This window comes from Bos indicus, chromosome 8 (genome assembly GCF_029378745.1).
Source record: "Bos indicus isolate NIAB-ARS_2022 breed Sahiwal x Tharparkar chromosome 8, NIAB-ARS_B.indTharparkar_mat_pri_1.0, whole genome shotgun sequence".
NCBI classification, from domain to species: domain Eukaryota; kingdom Metazoa; phylum Chordata; class Mammalia; order Artiodactyla; family Bovidae; genus Bos; species Bos indicus.
In genome coordinates, this window is record NC_091767.1 from 45,377,257 (window position 1) to 45,395,399 (window position 18,143).

The 18,143-nt window shown below is 42.8% G+C and overlaps 1 protein-coding gene across 1 annotated transcript in view; it reads left to right on the forward strand.

The window, feature by feature from the left end:
- The first annotated feature begins 7,628 nt into the window (after positions 1–7,628).
- ENTREP1 (endosomal transmembrane epsin interactor 1) overlaps positions 7,629–18,143 on the forward strand; it is a 76,495-nt gene continuing 65,980 nt past the window's right edge. The window contains exon 1 of the mRNA XM_070794239.1: positions 7,629–8,082. Within this exon, the coding sequence (XP_070650340.1) occupies positions 7,684–8,082 (399 nt within the window). The 5' untranslated portion in view covers positions 7,629–7,683. The remainder of the gene's footprint in view (positions 8,083–18,143) is intronic.

Genomic DNA, 18,143 nt, shown 5'->3' on the forward strand with positions numbered 1-18,143 from the left:
TGCCATCTAGAGCTCCTTCATCAAACCACACTGCCTCTGAGTCATCAGGGGTGTCCTAAGAGTCTTCATACCACATAACGTGTCCAGGTTTAAGGATTGCTATGTAAACCCAGAGTCACCATGTTGCCAGGTTAAAACAGAACTTATGTCCCCCATGTATATGATACTGACTCAATACCTCCCTGTAGCATAATAGAAACAGCTCTGAGGTGGGAATCAGGAGACTGGTTCTTCTGTTAAGCGAGTGATCTAGAGCAAGCCCTCTTGGGAGATCAGATTGTTGTTTTTAAAATTTTAATTAAGGTTTAATGTTTAGTTTTAAAATGAGTGAGTACGCAGTTTTTTCATGTATCCTGACCTTGTTGTGGTGGTGGTGGTGGTTGTTATAATACAGAGATACACATAAATCTTAAATGCACAGCTTGATGAATTCTTATGCATGTATATATCTGAGACTCTATCACTCATATCGAGATGTAGAGCATTCCAGTGTCTCTGAAGTTTCTTTTATTATGTGCCTTCCCCCACACCCCTCCACCTTTAATGCACCAGCCCCACCCTCCCACATGCAGAGTTTAGATAGGAATCTAGACAAGAAATCAGGCAGTCACAATGTTGCAGGAAGGGGGACCCCTTCCAGGGTCCGAAACTGGACTCTTATCTAACACTAGGAAATGAATTGTCCGAGGAGACACATGTGCTGACAAAGCAAGAGATTTTATTGGGAAAGGGCACCCGGGTGGAGAGCAGTAGGGTAAGGGAACCCAGGAGAACTGCTCTGCCACGTGGCTCGCAGTCTCCGGTTTTATGGTGATGGGATTAGTTTCTGGGTGGTCTTTGGCCAATCACTCTAATTCAGAGTCTTTCCTGATGGCGCACGCATCGCTCAGCCAAGATGGATGCTAGCGAGAGGGATTCTGGGAAGTGGACAGACACGCGGTGTCTCCTTTCGACCTTTCCTGAACTCCTCCTGTTGGTGGTGGCTTATTAGTTATTCTTTATCAGGATCTCCTGTCATAAAACAACTCATGCAAATGGTTACTATGGTGCCTGGCCAGCGTGGGCAGTTTCAATCAGTGTGCTTCCCCTAACAACAATATGGTGTGAAGTGGGAGCAAAATGAAGCACAAAGCAGGTTCACTCTACCTGGCCTCTGTGGGGGAGGTGGCCTTGTGGGGATGTCAAGGACAACTTTTTGGAGCAAAGAAGCTCCAATCTGTAACCTAGGGATGAGTAGGGGTATCCTGGGAGAATGTGTGTATGTAAGCTGGGCATCACGGAGGTAAGCATAGAACAGTATTTTTGGCAGGGGGAACAGCACATTTAAAAGCCCAAAAGTAAAAATGAGCCTGGGATAAAAGACTGATATATGTCAAAATGTTATTGTTGTTATTCAGTCGCTAAGTCATGTCTGACTTTTTGCAACCTCCCTGGACTGTAGCCTGCCAGGCTCCTCTGTCCATGGGATTTCCTAGGCCAAGAATACTGGAGTGGGTTGCCATTTTCTTCTCCAGAGGATCTTCTTGACCTGGAGATCTAACTTGCATCTCCTGCATTGGCAGGTGGATTCTTTATTGATGAACCACCAGGGAAGCCCTATATGTCAAGATACTTATTTATATAATCAGAACAAGATGTGCAAGCACACAGTTGAATGCACAGAACTCACATCTGTTATCAAGAGCAGCCCATCAGATCAGAAGAGGTGGGAGAGTGATTTAGTACCACACCATTTCATGGAAAGCAATTTATTTTTGTGCTCTGGACTGTTGAAAGACAGATAGTGACTATGAGCAAAAGAGGCTCAAAGGTGAATGATTTTTATTTTGCTTCTTTCTCTTCCTTTCCAGCCCAGTTCAGCCAAGGAGCTACCTCACAGAGATGTATTAGAAATAATGCACGCAAACCTGGTCATAGCAGAACATGAAGACTGGTAGCTAGTGTTACGAGGAGGCTCAGAGAGAGAACAGAGTTGCTCTTCTTCCTGCATCTTGAGCTCCACGTTGCTCTCAGTTCCTGTCCCAGGTACCACCTCTCCTGGAGGGCTGGCAGCAGTCATGCCCTCTCCCTGCAGGGGAGACCCCACCTCTTTCTTCCTGGGTGACTACGTGGTCTTCAGTAGGTCAGTGGCTAAGATTTTAAATCCATAGAATCTGTACATTTCCCAAATATATACACAGGAACATCTACAGTTCAGTCCACATGGGCTGCACTAAGCCCGGGCCAAATCCCCCTCATGCTCTCTCTTCTAGTTTGACAGGCAGGGACACTCATCCTCTTACTGTCTTTGAGGGCCCAAGGTTTTATCTTCTGTAAATAGTTGCTAAAAAGAAGAATATGTGTACACGTACACATGCCATACACACACACATACAGGTATATTGGTCTCTGAGACATAGCTTTTGAGGGCATCTCCAACTTCTGGGGAACTTTTACTAAATATAGTAGGTATGGACCTTACCAAAACCTTATAAATCAGTATCTTCGCAACTGGAGGCTTAGAAATTATATATATACACACATATATGTCAAATTATTTTTTTCTTATTGAAGTATAATTAACTTATATTAGTTTCAAGTGTACAACAGAGATTCAGTATTTTTATACATTATAAAATGATCACCATGGTCAGTCTGGTTATCATCTGTCACCATACAAAGTTATCACAATATTATTGACTCTATTCCCTGTGCTGTATACTATGTCCCTGTGACTTATTTATTTTCTAACTGGGAATGTGTACCTCTTAATCTCCTCACCTATTCAGAGGTGGTTGTCAGAGGGGATGGGGGCGGGGTATGGGATGAGTGGAATAAATGAAGGAGAAGTTGTATATATTTTTAGGCTCCCTTGGTGATCTGACAAGCACTTCAGACCAAGAGCCCCTTAGTGGAGGGTGAGAACTCTGCTCACACCAGGCAAGGACAGCCTCTCTTGTTATCCTCCAGGTTTTCCCTAAACATCTTCTAGGCTTCACATTTGGCATAAGTAAAAGATTTGTTTAAGAGATTTCTTCAAAAGTGCTCAAAGGTGAATTACAGATTTAATGTCTACAGAAACTTGAACCAGGAAGCTCTGAGATTACAAGGTTTCACAACATGCACACACGCGAATATACACATACTCTCTCATAAACAGACACTTATAAAACACAGTTTATTACATTTATATGTGTAGCTTATTTCTCCTAGAAAATTATAAGCCATAAATAATTTTTAGAGCAATTGACTTGAATTGTATTTTGTGAGATTTGCATTATAATAAGTTCTTCAGTATTTAATTTCAAAGAGAAAAGTATGGCTGCAGCCCTTCCATTTAATAGATAAGTCTGTCTTGGGGCCACTGGCATTAGAAATCCTTAACAACCAACCTGCACCATTATTTCAGAAAAACAAGAGTACCTGGTTTGCCCAGCTATGCTCAAGTTGCTTTCTTTTCTTCCATTGTTTTTGTTTTCTCTCTCTCTTAATTAGAAAAAAAATTCCACAGCTCTTTCTTTGCAAAATGAATTTTATAATGCAAGTTGCCACTCAATTTCCTGGACACAATCCTTGTTCAAAATTGTACCTCAGGGAAAAACATGAGACCATGGTACTTCAGGTCTTAAAGTTTAGAATGAAGCATTTTTCATTTTATTCTAGGTCTGAAAGTTTAACTATCCCACACCTTAGTTCACCTGCTTTTCTTGTTCTCTGCTCTCATGCTGATCACCTGAGAAATCATGGTGATTAGAATGGCTAAATTTCAAAATCGCAGGCCTTGGAAGCAATAGAGGCTAGAGAAGTTTGGAACTGCTCAAGATCATTGAGTGGAGGAGGGAATAGAACCTGGGATGTCTGGCTCCTAATTTGGTTCCCTTTCCAGTAGAACCCAGTGGTTTCAGTCCTTCCTATGCATAAAAATCACCTGGGCAGCAATGCCTGGCTGGGGGCCAGCAAAACCTCTTCCTCCAACATACTTACGTCTAAGTTTGTATTCAAGCCAAATCCCTTCCAACTATTAAGCTACTTCTAGTCCCCTCCCATATAAAAATGCCCATGTAAAGATTCTTGAGTCTGACTACTATCATTGTTATCAATTCATGTTTTTTTAAAATTTGTTAGAATGCAATTTGCCAGTTCTCTCCAGATTGTCAGGTTCTGTGAGTGTAAAGGAAGTCCATGAACGTGCATTTCAACCTACCTTTCAAGTGGTTCCGTAGTCCATGAACCAAACTTAGCAAAGCTGCTCCAGAGACACCAAATTAAAGGAGGACTTCTGGATTCCACTCTGCCTTCTTCAGAGAAGCTTTTCTCCTCGTAAAATGTTAAGTACTGGAGGCAGGTTGCCAGGGAACATGTTTCTCCTAGCACTCTAATTAGCTGACAGGTTGGGGCTTCTGAGAAATGGTGGGAAGCACTGAGGAGTTTGTATAAAGGTGTCCAGTGTAACCTGAGTGAAAGAATTTGAATGTCTGGGCAGAAAAGGCTTTGAGTATGGGAAGTGGAAAATGAGGTATGTGGAAGGGAGGAGTTGATGTAAATTTCTCCTTGGAATTTGGCTTTAATATTGAGGAAAGCTGGCAGCTGGGTTCCACCCAACAATATACTACAACCACTGTTTCCTTGCATTTTCGCCCACGTTAACGAAATGCCTGGTCACATTTTCGACATGTTTGTCTTTATTTTAATTATTTTTAATATGTCTCAGTAAGGGCTTTATTAAGAGATAATGATAGATTCACCTGTAATATTTATTGATACAGTTCCCCCATTTAGTGTTCGATTCATTGGTTTTTAGTATATTCACAAGGTTGTGCAATCATCACCAAAACAGACTTCAAAAGATTTTTTCACTTCAAAAAGTCACCTGAACTTTTAGCTTTAAACCCCCATTCAATCTAACTACTCCCCCCATTCCAATTCCTAAGCAATCATTAATCTACTTTCTGTCTCTATGGATTTGTCTGCTGTCGAGATTTCATATGAATGGAATCACATAATATATGATCTTGTGGGACTATCTTCTTTCACTTAGCATGTTTTCAAGGTTCGTTCATGTTGTAGCATGAACCAGTACTTCACCCCTTTATATTGTTGAAAATATCCCATTGTATGGCTCTCCTGCATTTTGTTTATCTATTCATCCACAATGCCGGATTTCATTTATCCATTCACTCACACTTGGGTTGCTTCTACCTTTTGGGCTATTGTGAATAATGCTATTTGTGTATAAGGTTTTATATGGACACATGTTTTCACTTCTCTTGGGTATATACCGAGGAATGGAATTATTGGGTCAAATGATAATTCTTTAACTTTTGAGGAATTGCCTGTTTTCCAAAATCCTCACTTAACTATTTTTAAGCCAACATGAAGTCAGTGACTCTGAATCATCCTATAAGAATTTAGTAACATACAACTCAGCCTGATCAGGTATAACTTAGGACTTACTGTAACCAATTGTTTGGGGGGATGCAAAGAATCAATCTTGAGTTATAAAACCCAAAGTTCAAATACTCAAGAGTGCTATTTGGCATAATCTTGAAAGTTGGGGCAAAGTTTCATGGATTTGGGTTGATGGAAAAGAATCTCACAGCTATAAATATGACCAATAACAACAACATAAAAGAAAATTTCTGTGCAAAAACTCTTAATTAGCAGCTTAGGAAAAGGTTTAGTGGCCTGAAAAAATACGTGAAGCTATTGGATAAACTATCTATGGATTTTAGTTACCTTTGCTGTCATCTGTTTCTATATAGGGAAACAGACAAAAATTTAAGGGTAAAGTACGTAGAAAGATTTGAAAATATTTAAATATAAAAAACAGAGTACTGCACAAAGTACAACACCATGAATTTGCTCAGAATGAGTCTCACCCATGGAACTGGCATCCACACCAAGAAACAGACCGCCAGCTCTCCTGGAGCTCTCCCTTTTCAGCCATTAAACATCTAAAGGAAAGGAGGGTATCTGATTTCTGGCACCAACCTACACAGACCCAAAGAATACATTTTTGACAGTACGTTTCATTTTGGGTGTCAGAGACTGACCAGCGGAATAAACTTATTAGCTGACAGAGTTTCTCAAGACTCAATTAGACGTTTTTACATTATACAATGTAGTAGAATGTTAAAAACTGAATACCTTTAAGCTTGTGCATAAATTAAAATGTATAATCTGGCACACGAGAAACTTTCAATCTAACATTACTTGCAATTTAAGAATACCTACCGTACGATGTTTTAAAGTGCATGAAATCACATACTTCAAACGTTTATTTTAAAAGACAACTCCTTTTTTTCTTTCCAGGATTTGAAGTTTATTTCCAAAAGGAGTTTGTAAAAGAAGTCCTTGAGACTATTAATCACAGGTGCTTTAATAATTCAAAAAGTGTACATGTAAACACACATGCACATTGGCAGTGCATTCCATTGTGAGTTGCAGTAAGTAATGAACAAAATAAATACAGCCTTTGTAAGCAGAGCATAAAAACGGATACACGTTTCCTTTGGTTTGGTGGGCAGGAGGATATAAAATACCCTCCCCTTACTTATTACTCACCTAATAATGAGACTGACTTTCTGCAGAGTGACAGTGCTCTGGTTCTTAACCTGGAAAAATTCTATTATAATCATTTTATGTATAAAAACACTTTCAACACATAAGAATTCCTACCATTAGGAAATAAAATTTTACAAAGGCAAATCATTTCTTTTTAAGTTCTAAATATATTTTATAAATTACCAAAAACAGATTAGAATTTTATGAGGCCATTTCTTTGAAAGTCTGGGATTCTATGTTCTACCAGATGATGCCTAATACAGCTCAGGAGTCAAGGTGAGACGGCCACAGAGTGTATATAGTAACCCTTGCCAACGCTCCAGGCCGTTGGTTGTCTTTCTGGATGCCGGATACTTCCAAGGAAACCTTGGCCTCCTGCCCACTCCTACGTCGGTGCCAGGAAGGCACCCCTACCCCTCATTCCCCACCTCCCAACTTCCCAGGCGGAGGGGCTGCAGAGCAGTCAGCGCCGGGAAACCCCACGCGAACGGTGACTTTGCTCTGCGTCGTCCTTTCCCGAAACCCTGAGGCTTAGACTTTTCCCACCAAGTTACCCACAGCTCTCTTCCTGCCATCCTTCCTCTAGGCGGGGGAAAAGTTTAAAGCCGGGCTGCCTTCGTATGAAAGGTCGCCAGAGTCGCGCTCGCGGCTGGGCCGGAAAGGGGCGAGGGTCCCCAGCGCTCCTGCGGCGCTCCTGTCGCGCCCCAGCTTGTTGGCTGTCGATATCTCCGCGCACAGACCGCAGTTCCCTCCTAGCCTGAGGGAACCTGTTTTAAAATTGGGGCACCTCTTCCGGAGCCCCGGGAGAGAGCGCTGGTTTGGCGGAGCCCCAAAGGGTGCAGGCGCTGCGCGGCGGGACCTCAGGGCGTGCGTGGTGTGGGAGTGGGGCGGGGTGTGGGAGTGGGGCGCGCTCGGGAGGCCGGAGGCCGACCCGCCGGCTGGCAGGTGGGTGCGGCCGGCGGGAGCAGAGGCGGCGGCGGCGGTGGCGGCGGCTGCTGCGGCAGCAAGTGGTTGGGCCGTGCGCATTTTCTTCCCGCCCCCTCCGCGTCTGAGCCCGCCCGCGTGCTCAGAGCGCGGCGCTGGCGGCTCCTCTCCGCGCCCTCTGCCCGCTGCCAACGGCCGCTCCTTCCCCGCTTGTCCATGTCCCTGCCTGTGGTGCTCCCGGGCTCCTGCTGCCCGGTGGCCGGGCTCTCCGGCGGGCCGCAGGCCGGGGGCCCGGGCGCCGCGGCGGCCGCCGCCCAGGAGCCGCCGCTACCCCCACTACGGCCGCGCTGGCCCCGGGCTGCGCTGCAGCCCCCGGCGCGGCCTCGCTGCGGGGCTACCGGGGTGCTGGCCGCGCCGCCTGCGCTCTCTTCTCGCCGGGCCGCCGCCGCGGCCGGAGCTCCGGGCTCCGCGCTGCTGCCCGCTCGCCTGCTGTTGTCGCTCGGTCTGCTGCAGCTGATCCTGGGCTGCTGCATGGTGGCACTCAGCTTTGGGGCGCTGTCGCTGAGCAGCTCCCCGCAGGTGAAGAACTCGTGCCCGTTCTGGGCCGGCTCCTCGGTGAGTGCCGCGCGCGCGCCCCGCTCACCGCGGGGAGCAGGGATCTTGGGCCGGTTCCCTCCACTGCCTCGTGATTGATCGTCCCAGGGCTGCACTTGGGGAGGAGAACCTCTCAGACTGGTTGAAGGTTTTGGGCCGTTGAGGCTGAAAACAAAAAAAGACGTAAAGAGAGTGGAGTTCCATGGTGAATTGGGTTGCACCTGGACGGTGTCTATTTCATGTAGACTAACGGGTTTTGTTATTCCTGTCAAACTAATAGGATAAACTTGATTTCCAGCCCTTGGGGAGATTGGAAGGATGGGGGTCGGTGGCAAAAAAAAAAAAAAGCGGGAAGAAAATGAGTAAACTTCTTTCAGCCATTGAGTGTTTACTTCGCTGACAGCGTCCGCACCGGGAGGGCAAGGCTCTCGACCTGTTTTGTTCACCAGTTTATCAGCAGTGCCAGGCACACAGTAGGGGTATTGTGGGATGGATGAAGTGACAGGTTGGGGCACGTCACTTCTTTTATTCTGCACTGAGGCAAACGTAAACATGAAGTGTCTGGTGTAAAGTAACTCCACTGTGTTTGGGGGACGAGCTCAAGAGGTAGTAACAGTGTGTGTTAACTTGCCGTGTACTTGGTCGTTAAAGGAGGGCCCTAGGCCCGCACTGGGTTCCCGGAGCCAAACAAACTGCTAGGCAGAATTTAATTCTTGAGAACATGAAGCCATCATGTGGATGAGCTTGGAGATGTCTACCCGGCTCTGCCACTGGCCCTACGGGACTGGCGCCTCCAACAGAGAAGGCTGATGTCGGGCAAAAATGTGCTGCCCTGGAGCATCCTTGCTTCCAAAAGATTTCACAGCTTCCAAGGCAATCAGTGTCTTGATGTTTGTTGGGGATTGAGAGACTTGGAAACAGGTCTTCGTGAAGTGATTGTGGAAGATGAATATGTAAAGCAAACAGTCTTTCTCTAAATTAAATCTAAAAGCCTGGCAATGCCTATAGTTCTTACTGAGATCTGTAATGAATGTAGGATACCTAAAAGCATTGGGTGGTCCTTGCAAGTCCACACAAACCCACTTTCAAGACCAATTTTAAGAATATGGTGGTGGTTGTTGCTCACTCCTGTCCGACTCTTTGCAACCCCATGGACTATAGCCCACCAGGTTCCTCTGCCCTTGGGATTTCCTAAGCAAGAATACTGGAGTGGGTTGCCATTTCCTCCTCCAGGGAATCTTCCCCACCCAGGGATCCAATCAGGGTCTCCTGCATTCTCCTGCATTAGCAGGTGGATTCTTTATCAAGGAGCCACATGGGAACCAAAGAATTTTAAGATTATAGGGAGAACGAATTGAACCCAAAGTAATTGTTTGAATAAGAACTGTAAGAACATTAGGTATGTAGAGCCTGGCCTGGTTTTTATACTTAAACTGATGCCAGTTTGTTCTCCTTATTTTGATGCTGGATGATCTTGTGGTACGGCCTGTGCTATGGTGGGTGGAATTCACAATCTTTTATATGTGCAACATATAAAAGAAATCCCCCCTCCTAGCCCTGCCCTTGGGCTCTCCCACAGGCTTCTGGGAGTTCTTTAAAACTTCACGGGGAGGAATATTCTCAACAGGGTAGGTAGGGATTGGATCTGTCTTGCTTCTTAGTCCACTTGTCAGACTAAATTCAGCCAAATAATGGGTGCATTTAATTTCTCTAAGTACCCTGGGCCAGAAGTGACTCTTGCCTATATTTTAGGGATTTGCTCTTTGTAAAATCATAATCTCTTGTCTTGTCAAAGATAGCTAGTTTAGGATTATTGAAAACTATTTTTTCTCTCCTAAAATTAAACCCCTAAATCAGTGTACTATTGTGAATTATATCAGAGGTAAATGCATTTTAGATGTCATTTGAGCCATGGTTAGATTTGATGAACTAACCACTTCAGTATTCTTGCCCAGAGAATATCATGGACAGAGGAACCTGGTGGGCTACAGTCCATAGGGTTACAAAGAGTCGGACACAACTGAAGCAACTTAGCACATACGCACGCATCAGATGGCAAAGGCTACTAGTTTGGGCCTGCTGGCTGGGCATGTTCTTGTCCCCAGGACCCAGCAAACCAGAGCAGGGAAAGAATCAGTGATTTGGAACTAAGTCTCTTCTATAGGGTCCTTTTTCCACTCTATGCCCCCCAGCTCTATATGAAACTTGGAACTGTTATTTTCTGTGGCCTGTTTCTGAGGTTGTCTTCAGAATTTGCGGTGACAACAGAACCAACAGATACTGCATGTCCAGAACAACGGAATAGGATTTGAGAATGGCCTTAAGTCCCATAACTCTTTTGCGGGACAAGAGTCTCAGCAGTAGCATACCTTTTGAATTTGTGTGTGTGAGAGGTGGTTTTTTGTTGTTTTTTTTTTAACTCTTCTTTATGGAAAAATTTAAATTTATTAAAAGACTGTACAGTGAATTTTCATATGCCCCTAACCCACTTGTTGCACACTCTTTTATCTGTACCTCTTCCTGGTTCTGTTGCTGGCTCTGTGTGTCCTCCTCTTCCCCCTGCACTGGGTGGCTTGTGGGATCTTCGTTGCCCAACCAGAGATTGAACCCAGGTCCTTGGTAGGGAAAGTGTGGAGTCCTAACCACTGGACCACCAGGGAGTTCCCTCTGTGTTCTGTTAACTCCAGAAGGATGGGCTTTCCAAGCAGGGTAGAAAGGAGTTTCAGCATGCTCTCCAGTCTGTTTGTCAGATTCACTTCCCGTGTTATTGTGAAACAAACCTCAGACATCATTTTATCTGTATTTCAGTACATCTGTATTTTTAAAAAGAAAATCTAAGTGGACTAGAGAGATAGCGTAGAAGTGACCAGGAAGTCTTAAGAACCTCACTCCACTTTACTATTTTATTGTGAAAATTTTAAATTTCAACACATGTTGAAAGAATAGTATAATGACCACCCTCCACCAGTGACCCATTACCCAACTTTAGTAGTTATCAACACTTACACGATCACTGTATACTCAGACTCATTCTCCCTTTGTAACACCCACTGGATTATTTTAAGGCAAATCTCCATCATTGTAATTTCAACATTAACTATGTCACAATGTATTTCTAAAAGAAAGAGACTTAATAGTTAAAGGGGAAGGGCTTGATAGCACATTGTAACTAATTTAATTACAGCTAAAGTTTTTATGAAAACTTAAAAAAATTATGACTTGAAGCTTGCAGAATTTTTTTAATGAACACTTTTGTTGAGATATAATTCACATTCCATTTAAATCTACTTAAATCACCCGTTTAAAGTGTGCAATTCAATGAATTTTATTAAATTACAGTTTTGCAACCACCCCCATGATCAATTTCAGAAAATTTTCATCACTTCCCAAAAGAAACCCTGTACCCATTAGCAGGCACACCCCTTTTCTCCCTTACTCCCTTATCAGCAAGCAACTACTCACTTTCTGTCTCTATGGATTTGTTATTCTGGACCTTTCATATAAATGAAGTCATTTGTGCCTGGCTTCTTTCACTTGGTATAACATTTTCAAGGTTCATCCATGTTGTGGCATGTATCAGTACTTCATTTCTGTTTATAACCAAATGAGCATCCATTGTATGGCTATAATGTTTTATTTATCACTCAGAATTTTGACTGGCCTATGAAAGTAGGTAGTTGAGTGGCAGTGCCAGCTTATGTGCTATGCTAAGCTAAGTCACTTCAGTCGTGTCCAACTCTGTGTGACCCCATAGACGGCAGCCCACCAGGCTCCCCCGTCCCTGGGATTCTCCAGGCAAGAACACTGGAGTGGGCTGCCATTTCCTTCTCCAGTGCATGAAAGTGAAAAGTGAAAGTGAAGTCGCTCAGTCGTGTCTGACTCTTAGCGACCCCATGGATTGCAGCCTCCTCCGTCCATGGGATTTTCCAAGCAAGAGTACTGGAGTGGGGTGCCATTGCCTTCTCCAAGTGCCAACTTAAGTCTAAGGTTACTTCAAACCCACGTAAGAACACAGTAGAAAGATATCCTATTTCAAGTTTTGAATAACCATTATATGCCTGAGTCTGCTATAGCAACTAAATCAGCAAATCTTTTGGCTTCAATAAAAGTTTTGCTCATATATTTGATACAAAATTAGGAGCCAAATATATTCATCTGAGGCTTCTCTGGTGGCTTTCCTGTTGGCTCAGATGGTGAAGAATCTGCCTGCAATGCAGGAGACCGGGGTTCAATCCCTGGGTCAGGAAGATCCCCTGGAGAAGGAAAAGGCAACATACTCCACTATTATTGCCTGGAAAATCCCATGGACAGAGGAACCCTGCTGTCTGTGTTCCATGGGATTGCAAAGAGTTGGACATGATTGAGGGACTAAACAACAACAGCAACAGATTCATTTGAAAGGACCATTTTGTTTTTTTTTTTAATTTTTTTTTTTTTTGAAAGGACCATTTTGTTAAACACACTGTAGTTAAGGATATTTTCCAATGTATACTCCTGTAACTAGTCTCACCTTCAGCCTGAGATTTGGAGGCTTCCTTCACTTGTCTGAACCGTGAAGGCGTATTTTACCTGTTGTAATATATATTTAAGAATTAGCAAGTCCTATAAAGACTCTTTCCCCATACTTCACATTCTTAACTTTCAGCAACTTGAAGGGAGTGTTTTTAATGTGCTTATTTTTGGGGGGGCACTCTATGATCATCTGTTTCCTTGATGATGTCCTTGACTAATGACTCAATCTATTATTATTCCCGAAGTTCATGAAGCTAAGAGATTAGACACTTTAAAAACATACTGAAGTTTGATCCAGGTGGGTGGCACAGGGAGGATTTGAATGTCCGTGTTCAGTCCGTGCTGTCTTGGCTCCCGGTTTGGAGGCATAGTTAGTTAATATTACTTAGATCCCACTGGGATTACAGAGACCAGCCTACCACACTTTTAGGTTAATGAAAGAGTAGAGAGAATTGCATTGTTTTCTGTCTCCCTCAAAAACCAAAATTCCTGACCCTAATGACATGTAGGATCCTTGGGAGATATTTCAGGCAAGTGGTAGAGAATTAGTTACTATTTTTTGTTCTTCTCTGGGGACCCTAATGGCATTTATCATCATTCATGTCTCTGTGTTGAAGTCACTGACCTGAGCTCATGGTCACTCCTCCCTTGATTCTGTGATTCTTTGGCAAGATTCCAGTTCCTTATAAAGACACAGACATTGGTGAAGCTTAAGGTTAATCTTTAAAAAGTTTTACAATGACAAAATGTAAAAAGTGAATGGTTCAAAGGGGAAACTAACACAAAAATTCTAAAATCTCAACCAAACAATAGTACATACATTTTTTCTATCGTGGTCATCAAGTACTACTTTAATATTGCAGCAGTTTTTTAAAGTATAAACTTTGAGATGAATTTCATTTTCTTTGGTCCTTTATTTTACACAACAGCAGAGTCATAAGTTCTTGAGCAAATGTTCAGCCTCTCAGCCTCAGTTACTCATCTATAAAAATGAGTGAGATGATTCTTGCCTCAGAGTTGATTTTGTTAAAGTATAATTAGAGAACATTTAGGAAAATGCTTTGTTGCTGAGCACTAACACCAGGCCTGGTACATACTAGAACTTCTGTCAGTGTTTTTTAAACATAAGGATAATATTTAATTAAGGTAAGGTGAACAGATTAGTTTTTGTGTTTTGTTCTGTGGGATATTGTGGTAACCAACAAGCATACACAAGAAATACCCAGTTGTCCACTTTGTCAGATCTTTTACTGAGTTGCCCTGGGCAGATAAAGAATGATACATGCACATATACATTAAAAAAAAATTCCCAATATAAAAGCTATAGGGCAAGATAGGTTATTAAGAGGTGTGAATATTGTGTTTTTTTACAAGGTAAATATGGGATGTCTATAATATGACCTTTTTTTAACTCTGTATTTAGATACAACAACTTTCAATGAACAATTCAGAGTTCAGAACATTTTTGCACTGCAGCATGTTATTGGATTCCTGGAGCAGGAAATGGCAACCCACTCCAGTATTCTTGCCAGGTAATTCCATGGACAGAATAGCCTGGTGAGCTACAGTCCGTGGGGTTGTAAAGACGTGACTGAAGTGACTGAGTACGCATGTGTTAATGGATTAAAACAGAAGAATAGGGTAGTAGAATTATTAATATATGCTTTAGACTTTAGTGATTTGATTTTTAAGCTGAAAAGTTCAGGTACATTCACAATATATGGTGGGTAACAATGATTCTTGCCTGGAGTATCTAAATATCCTTCTTTACAATGTTAGAAAAAAAGAAAGGTCTCTGCTTTTCACTATGAGCTACAAGGAGTGGGTTTCAAGTGAGTGAAACCAAACTTGTAATAAATCTCATTATAATAATATAGAGATAACTTGATATTAGAAAATAGGTTCTTCCCTATTTATTCAGAGCATGTTGTATCTTGCACTGGGCAGAAAGAATGCTAATGGAGTTGCTTTTTACTGTTGCTCTACTCTTTTAAGAAGCACAGGAGTGAAAGTGTGTTTAGGCTTACACAGTCATCTTTGAGCAAGTTGATTTCCTGTTTTTGACCTTCATTCATTCATTTATTCTTTATCCACTCATTCACTCATTGACTCCGGCCATAACTAACTGAGTGCCCCTATGAGCAGCCTTTAGTGATACTTGAGTAAATATTCAGAGATCCAAGTCCTCATGAGATTGTGCGTGAGTGTAAAACACAATTGAACAAATAGTAGCATTATGGAGTAATGAAAGGCCAGTGTTAGGGCCCTTCTTGAGTCCCTTCTGATGCAAGTCCAGCTGCTGCTGCCCCTGAGGAGAGTGGAGGTATTGAATACACTGTATCTTCCTTTTCACGTCCCATCCCCTCTCCCCAATCATGAATTCCACACCTTTCCCCAAAATGTGAACCTCCATTTCTTAAGTCTTGAGCTCTTAAAGGATTCATCCCTAGCTGCAACACTTTTGTTCAACATTCCAGGGCTTCTACCTATGCAGTCCTACTTCCTCTGCTTCCCCTTCTCCATCTCATCAGTCACAGAGTTTCTCTCATGTGTTAGGGCTTACTTAAGCTTAAAGAAAGGGAGAAACTGAGTAGAAGCTGGCGTGAGACTTTGTTGCAGGGTTCAGGGCTGAACAACTCCCCACCTACGACTGGAATATAGTTTCTTGAAGCATCCATAAAAAGTGCTGTTTGCAAAAATCCTCCTGAAATTTAAAGTGGGTGTGTGCTAAGTCTGCAGAACAATTCAAATGGAAATGATATCTTTAAGTATTTTGTCTTCCAACTCATGAATGTGGTATAGGTCTTGATTTATTTGGATCTTTATTTAATATTGTTCAATAAGGTTTTATTTCTTACTACTGAGGTCTTAACGTTTTTTTGTCATATATATTTTGAGATTATTGATATTTCTTATTTGTCAAATACATTTTGTACTTTTTTAACAATTATGTTTTAAATTTAGTTTGCTCATACATGGACTTCCCTGGTGGCTCAGATGATAAAGCATCTGCCTACAATGCAGGAGACCTGGGTTCAATCCCTGGGTTGGGAAGATCTCCTGGAGGAGGAAATGGCAACCCACTCCAGTATTCTTGCCTGGAAAATCCCATGGATGGAGAAGCCTGGTAGGCTACAGTCCATGGGGTCACAAAGAGTCAGACACGACTGAGAGACTTCACTTTCACTTGCTCATATGTGCTAAGTTCTCCCTAAAAGAAAAAAATAAAGAAAGCTTAGTTCTTTTGTCCCAGAGACCCTTCATTTGAAATTGTTTCTGTCACGATCTATCAAAATATTTTATTTATTCATGTATTTATTTATACACATATGCTCCTTTCAACTTTAGCAATACTACTCCTGGGACTTTTTTGTAAATGTCCCAGAAATGAAAAGCACTTGTTTGTAAGGATATATGTCCTTGATGTTTATTGCAACATTGTTAGTAAGGGTAATAAATTGAAAAAAGAGTGAATACCCATGAATATGCAGATGATTGAATATATTAGGTGCTGGCTATACAAAGGAATATTATGTAGCCATTAAATGGAAATGAATAAGAGCTAGTCCGGTAAGCATGAAGTGATTTCCAATGAAGTATTTGTTGAGAGATAAAAAGAAGAGGAGGAGGAGTGTCTTTTATGATTTTTTTGGTAAGAATCACACCCCTGTGCCTGTGTGTGTATACTTAAAATCCAGGTAGGGAACCTGAACCACAAGGCCTCATGGATTTCAAGTTCCAGGTTGTAAGTAGAAGCAGCCCAGGCCCTCTAGACCAGCAGTCCCCAACATTTTGGGCACCAGGAACTGGTTTTGTGGAAGACAGTTTTTCCCACAGATGGGGAGGGGATAATTTCAGAATGACTGATGCTCTTTATGTTTATTATGCCACCCCTGATCTAACAGGAGGCAGAGCTCTGGCGGTAATGCAAGCAGTGGGGAGTGGCTGTAAATACAGATGAAGCTTCATTCACTGGTCCTCTGCTTACCTCCTGCTGTGTGTCCCGGTTCCTAACAGGCCACAGACCAGTACTCACCCAGGGGTTGGGGACCCCTGGTCTAGACGAGCCCCACCAAGTATGTTTCCTGGAAGAAATCATTTAAAGGAAGGAAATATCCTATTGAATTTAAGATGATGAAAGTATATAGTGCACAAAACAGGCTGCTGATAGTATGTTTAAACCTAGATATATACAAAGAAGCAGTCCCCTGTCTGCCCATATGTATTTCTCGTCCTCGATATAAGTGGGTAGACTTGTCCTCTGCTGGTTTGTTGTGAAATGATTGCCTGCAGTCAATAAATGGAGAATTGAGAGTGTTGCAAGCAGGCCTATGAGCTTTGGATTTCAAGTGGCCCTGTAATCCTTAGAGTTAAAGAAGAAGTTCTTGTGAAATAGTGCATTGGAGTGATTTTGGTAAAAAGTGCATTTGAAAGAAAGTCCTCATAACTGCCTTCAGGAGATTCACTTTACTGCATACACAAAGATAAATGTGTTCCGATGGCATCAGAATGTCCCTGGGCTGAATAATTACTTTGCTCATCCTTTCTGACCTGCTTATGAACTGTGTTATTTAAAGGGCTGATGGTGGCTTCCACCTTGCGCTTTGGCAAAATGCTGGTTCTTCTTTACTGAGGATGTTTAGGTTGTTTACTGACATATCATTCTGCAACATGAGATATTTCTCACTGTATTCCCGCCCCCTTTGTGGAATAAGTGTTCAAGAACATTTTCAAATTGCCAATCGTGTGACAAGTGCTGTACTAGGAGCTGGGGATTCAGAGAGACAAGACAGGAGTTCACAGTCAGTGGGCAAGACAAAAATGATACGATATTTTGGGGGGAGAAAAATTATGTGTAGAGGGCTTCTAGGAGGGTGAGGTGTTGAGATTAATAAGGATTAACAGAGAAAGTGACTGTGAGTTGGGACCTTGCATAATGCATAGGCGTTCTCAGGCAGGAGAGTGGAGGGGAGCTGAGAGATTTCAGTGGCAAAGAGAAGCACGGAGTCCTAGAATGTCTAGAGCCTAGCCAGTCTGAGGAAAGACAAGTATGCCTGGAAGGAGGGTGTGTGGTGGGTGGACCAGGGATATGTGGAAACCAGGCTTGAGAAGTAGGCAGGAGAAGATCCTGAAAGGCCTTGTTTACCATTTTGAGGAATTGACTTGCCCCATGAAGGATGGGGCTTCCCAGTTGGCACTAGTGGTAAAGAACCCACCTGCCAATGCAGGAGACTTAAGAGACGTGAGTTCTATCCCTGAGTTGGGAAGATCCTCGGAGAAGGAAATGGCAACCTGCTCCAGTATTCTTGCCTAGAGAATCCCATGGACAGAGGAGCCTGGAGGGCTGCGGTCCCTATGGTTGCAGAGTCAGAAACAACTGAAGTAACTTAACACGCACGCATGTAGGATGGGTACCCACCTAATGAAGGGAGGGTTGTGGCCGGGCATTCTTCTTCTTTTTTAAACAAAAACGACTTTTATTTTTTTACTTATGGCTGCACGGGGTCTTGTTGCTGCACTTGGACTTTCTCTAGTTGGTGGTGAAAGGGCCCATTCTCTAGTTGAGGTAT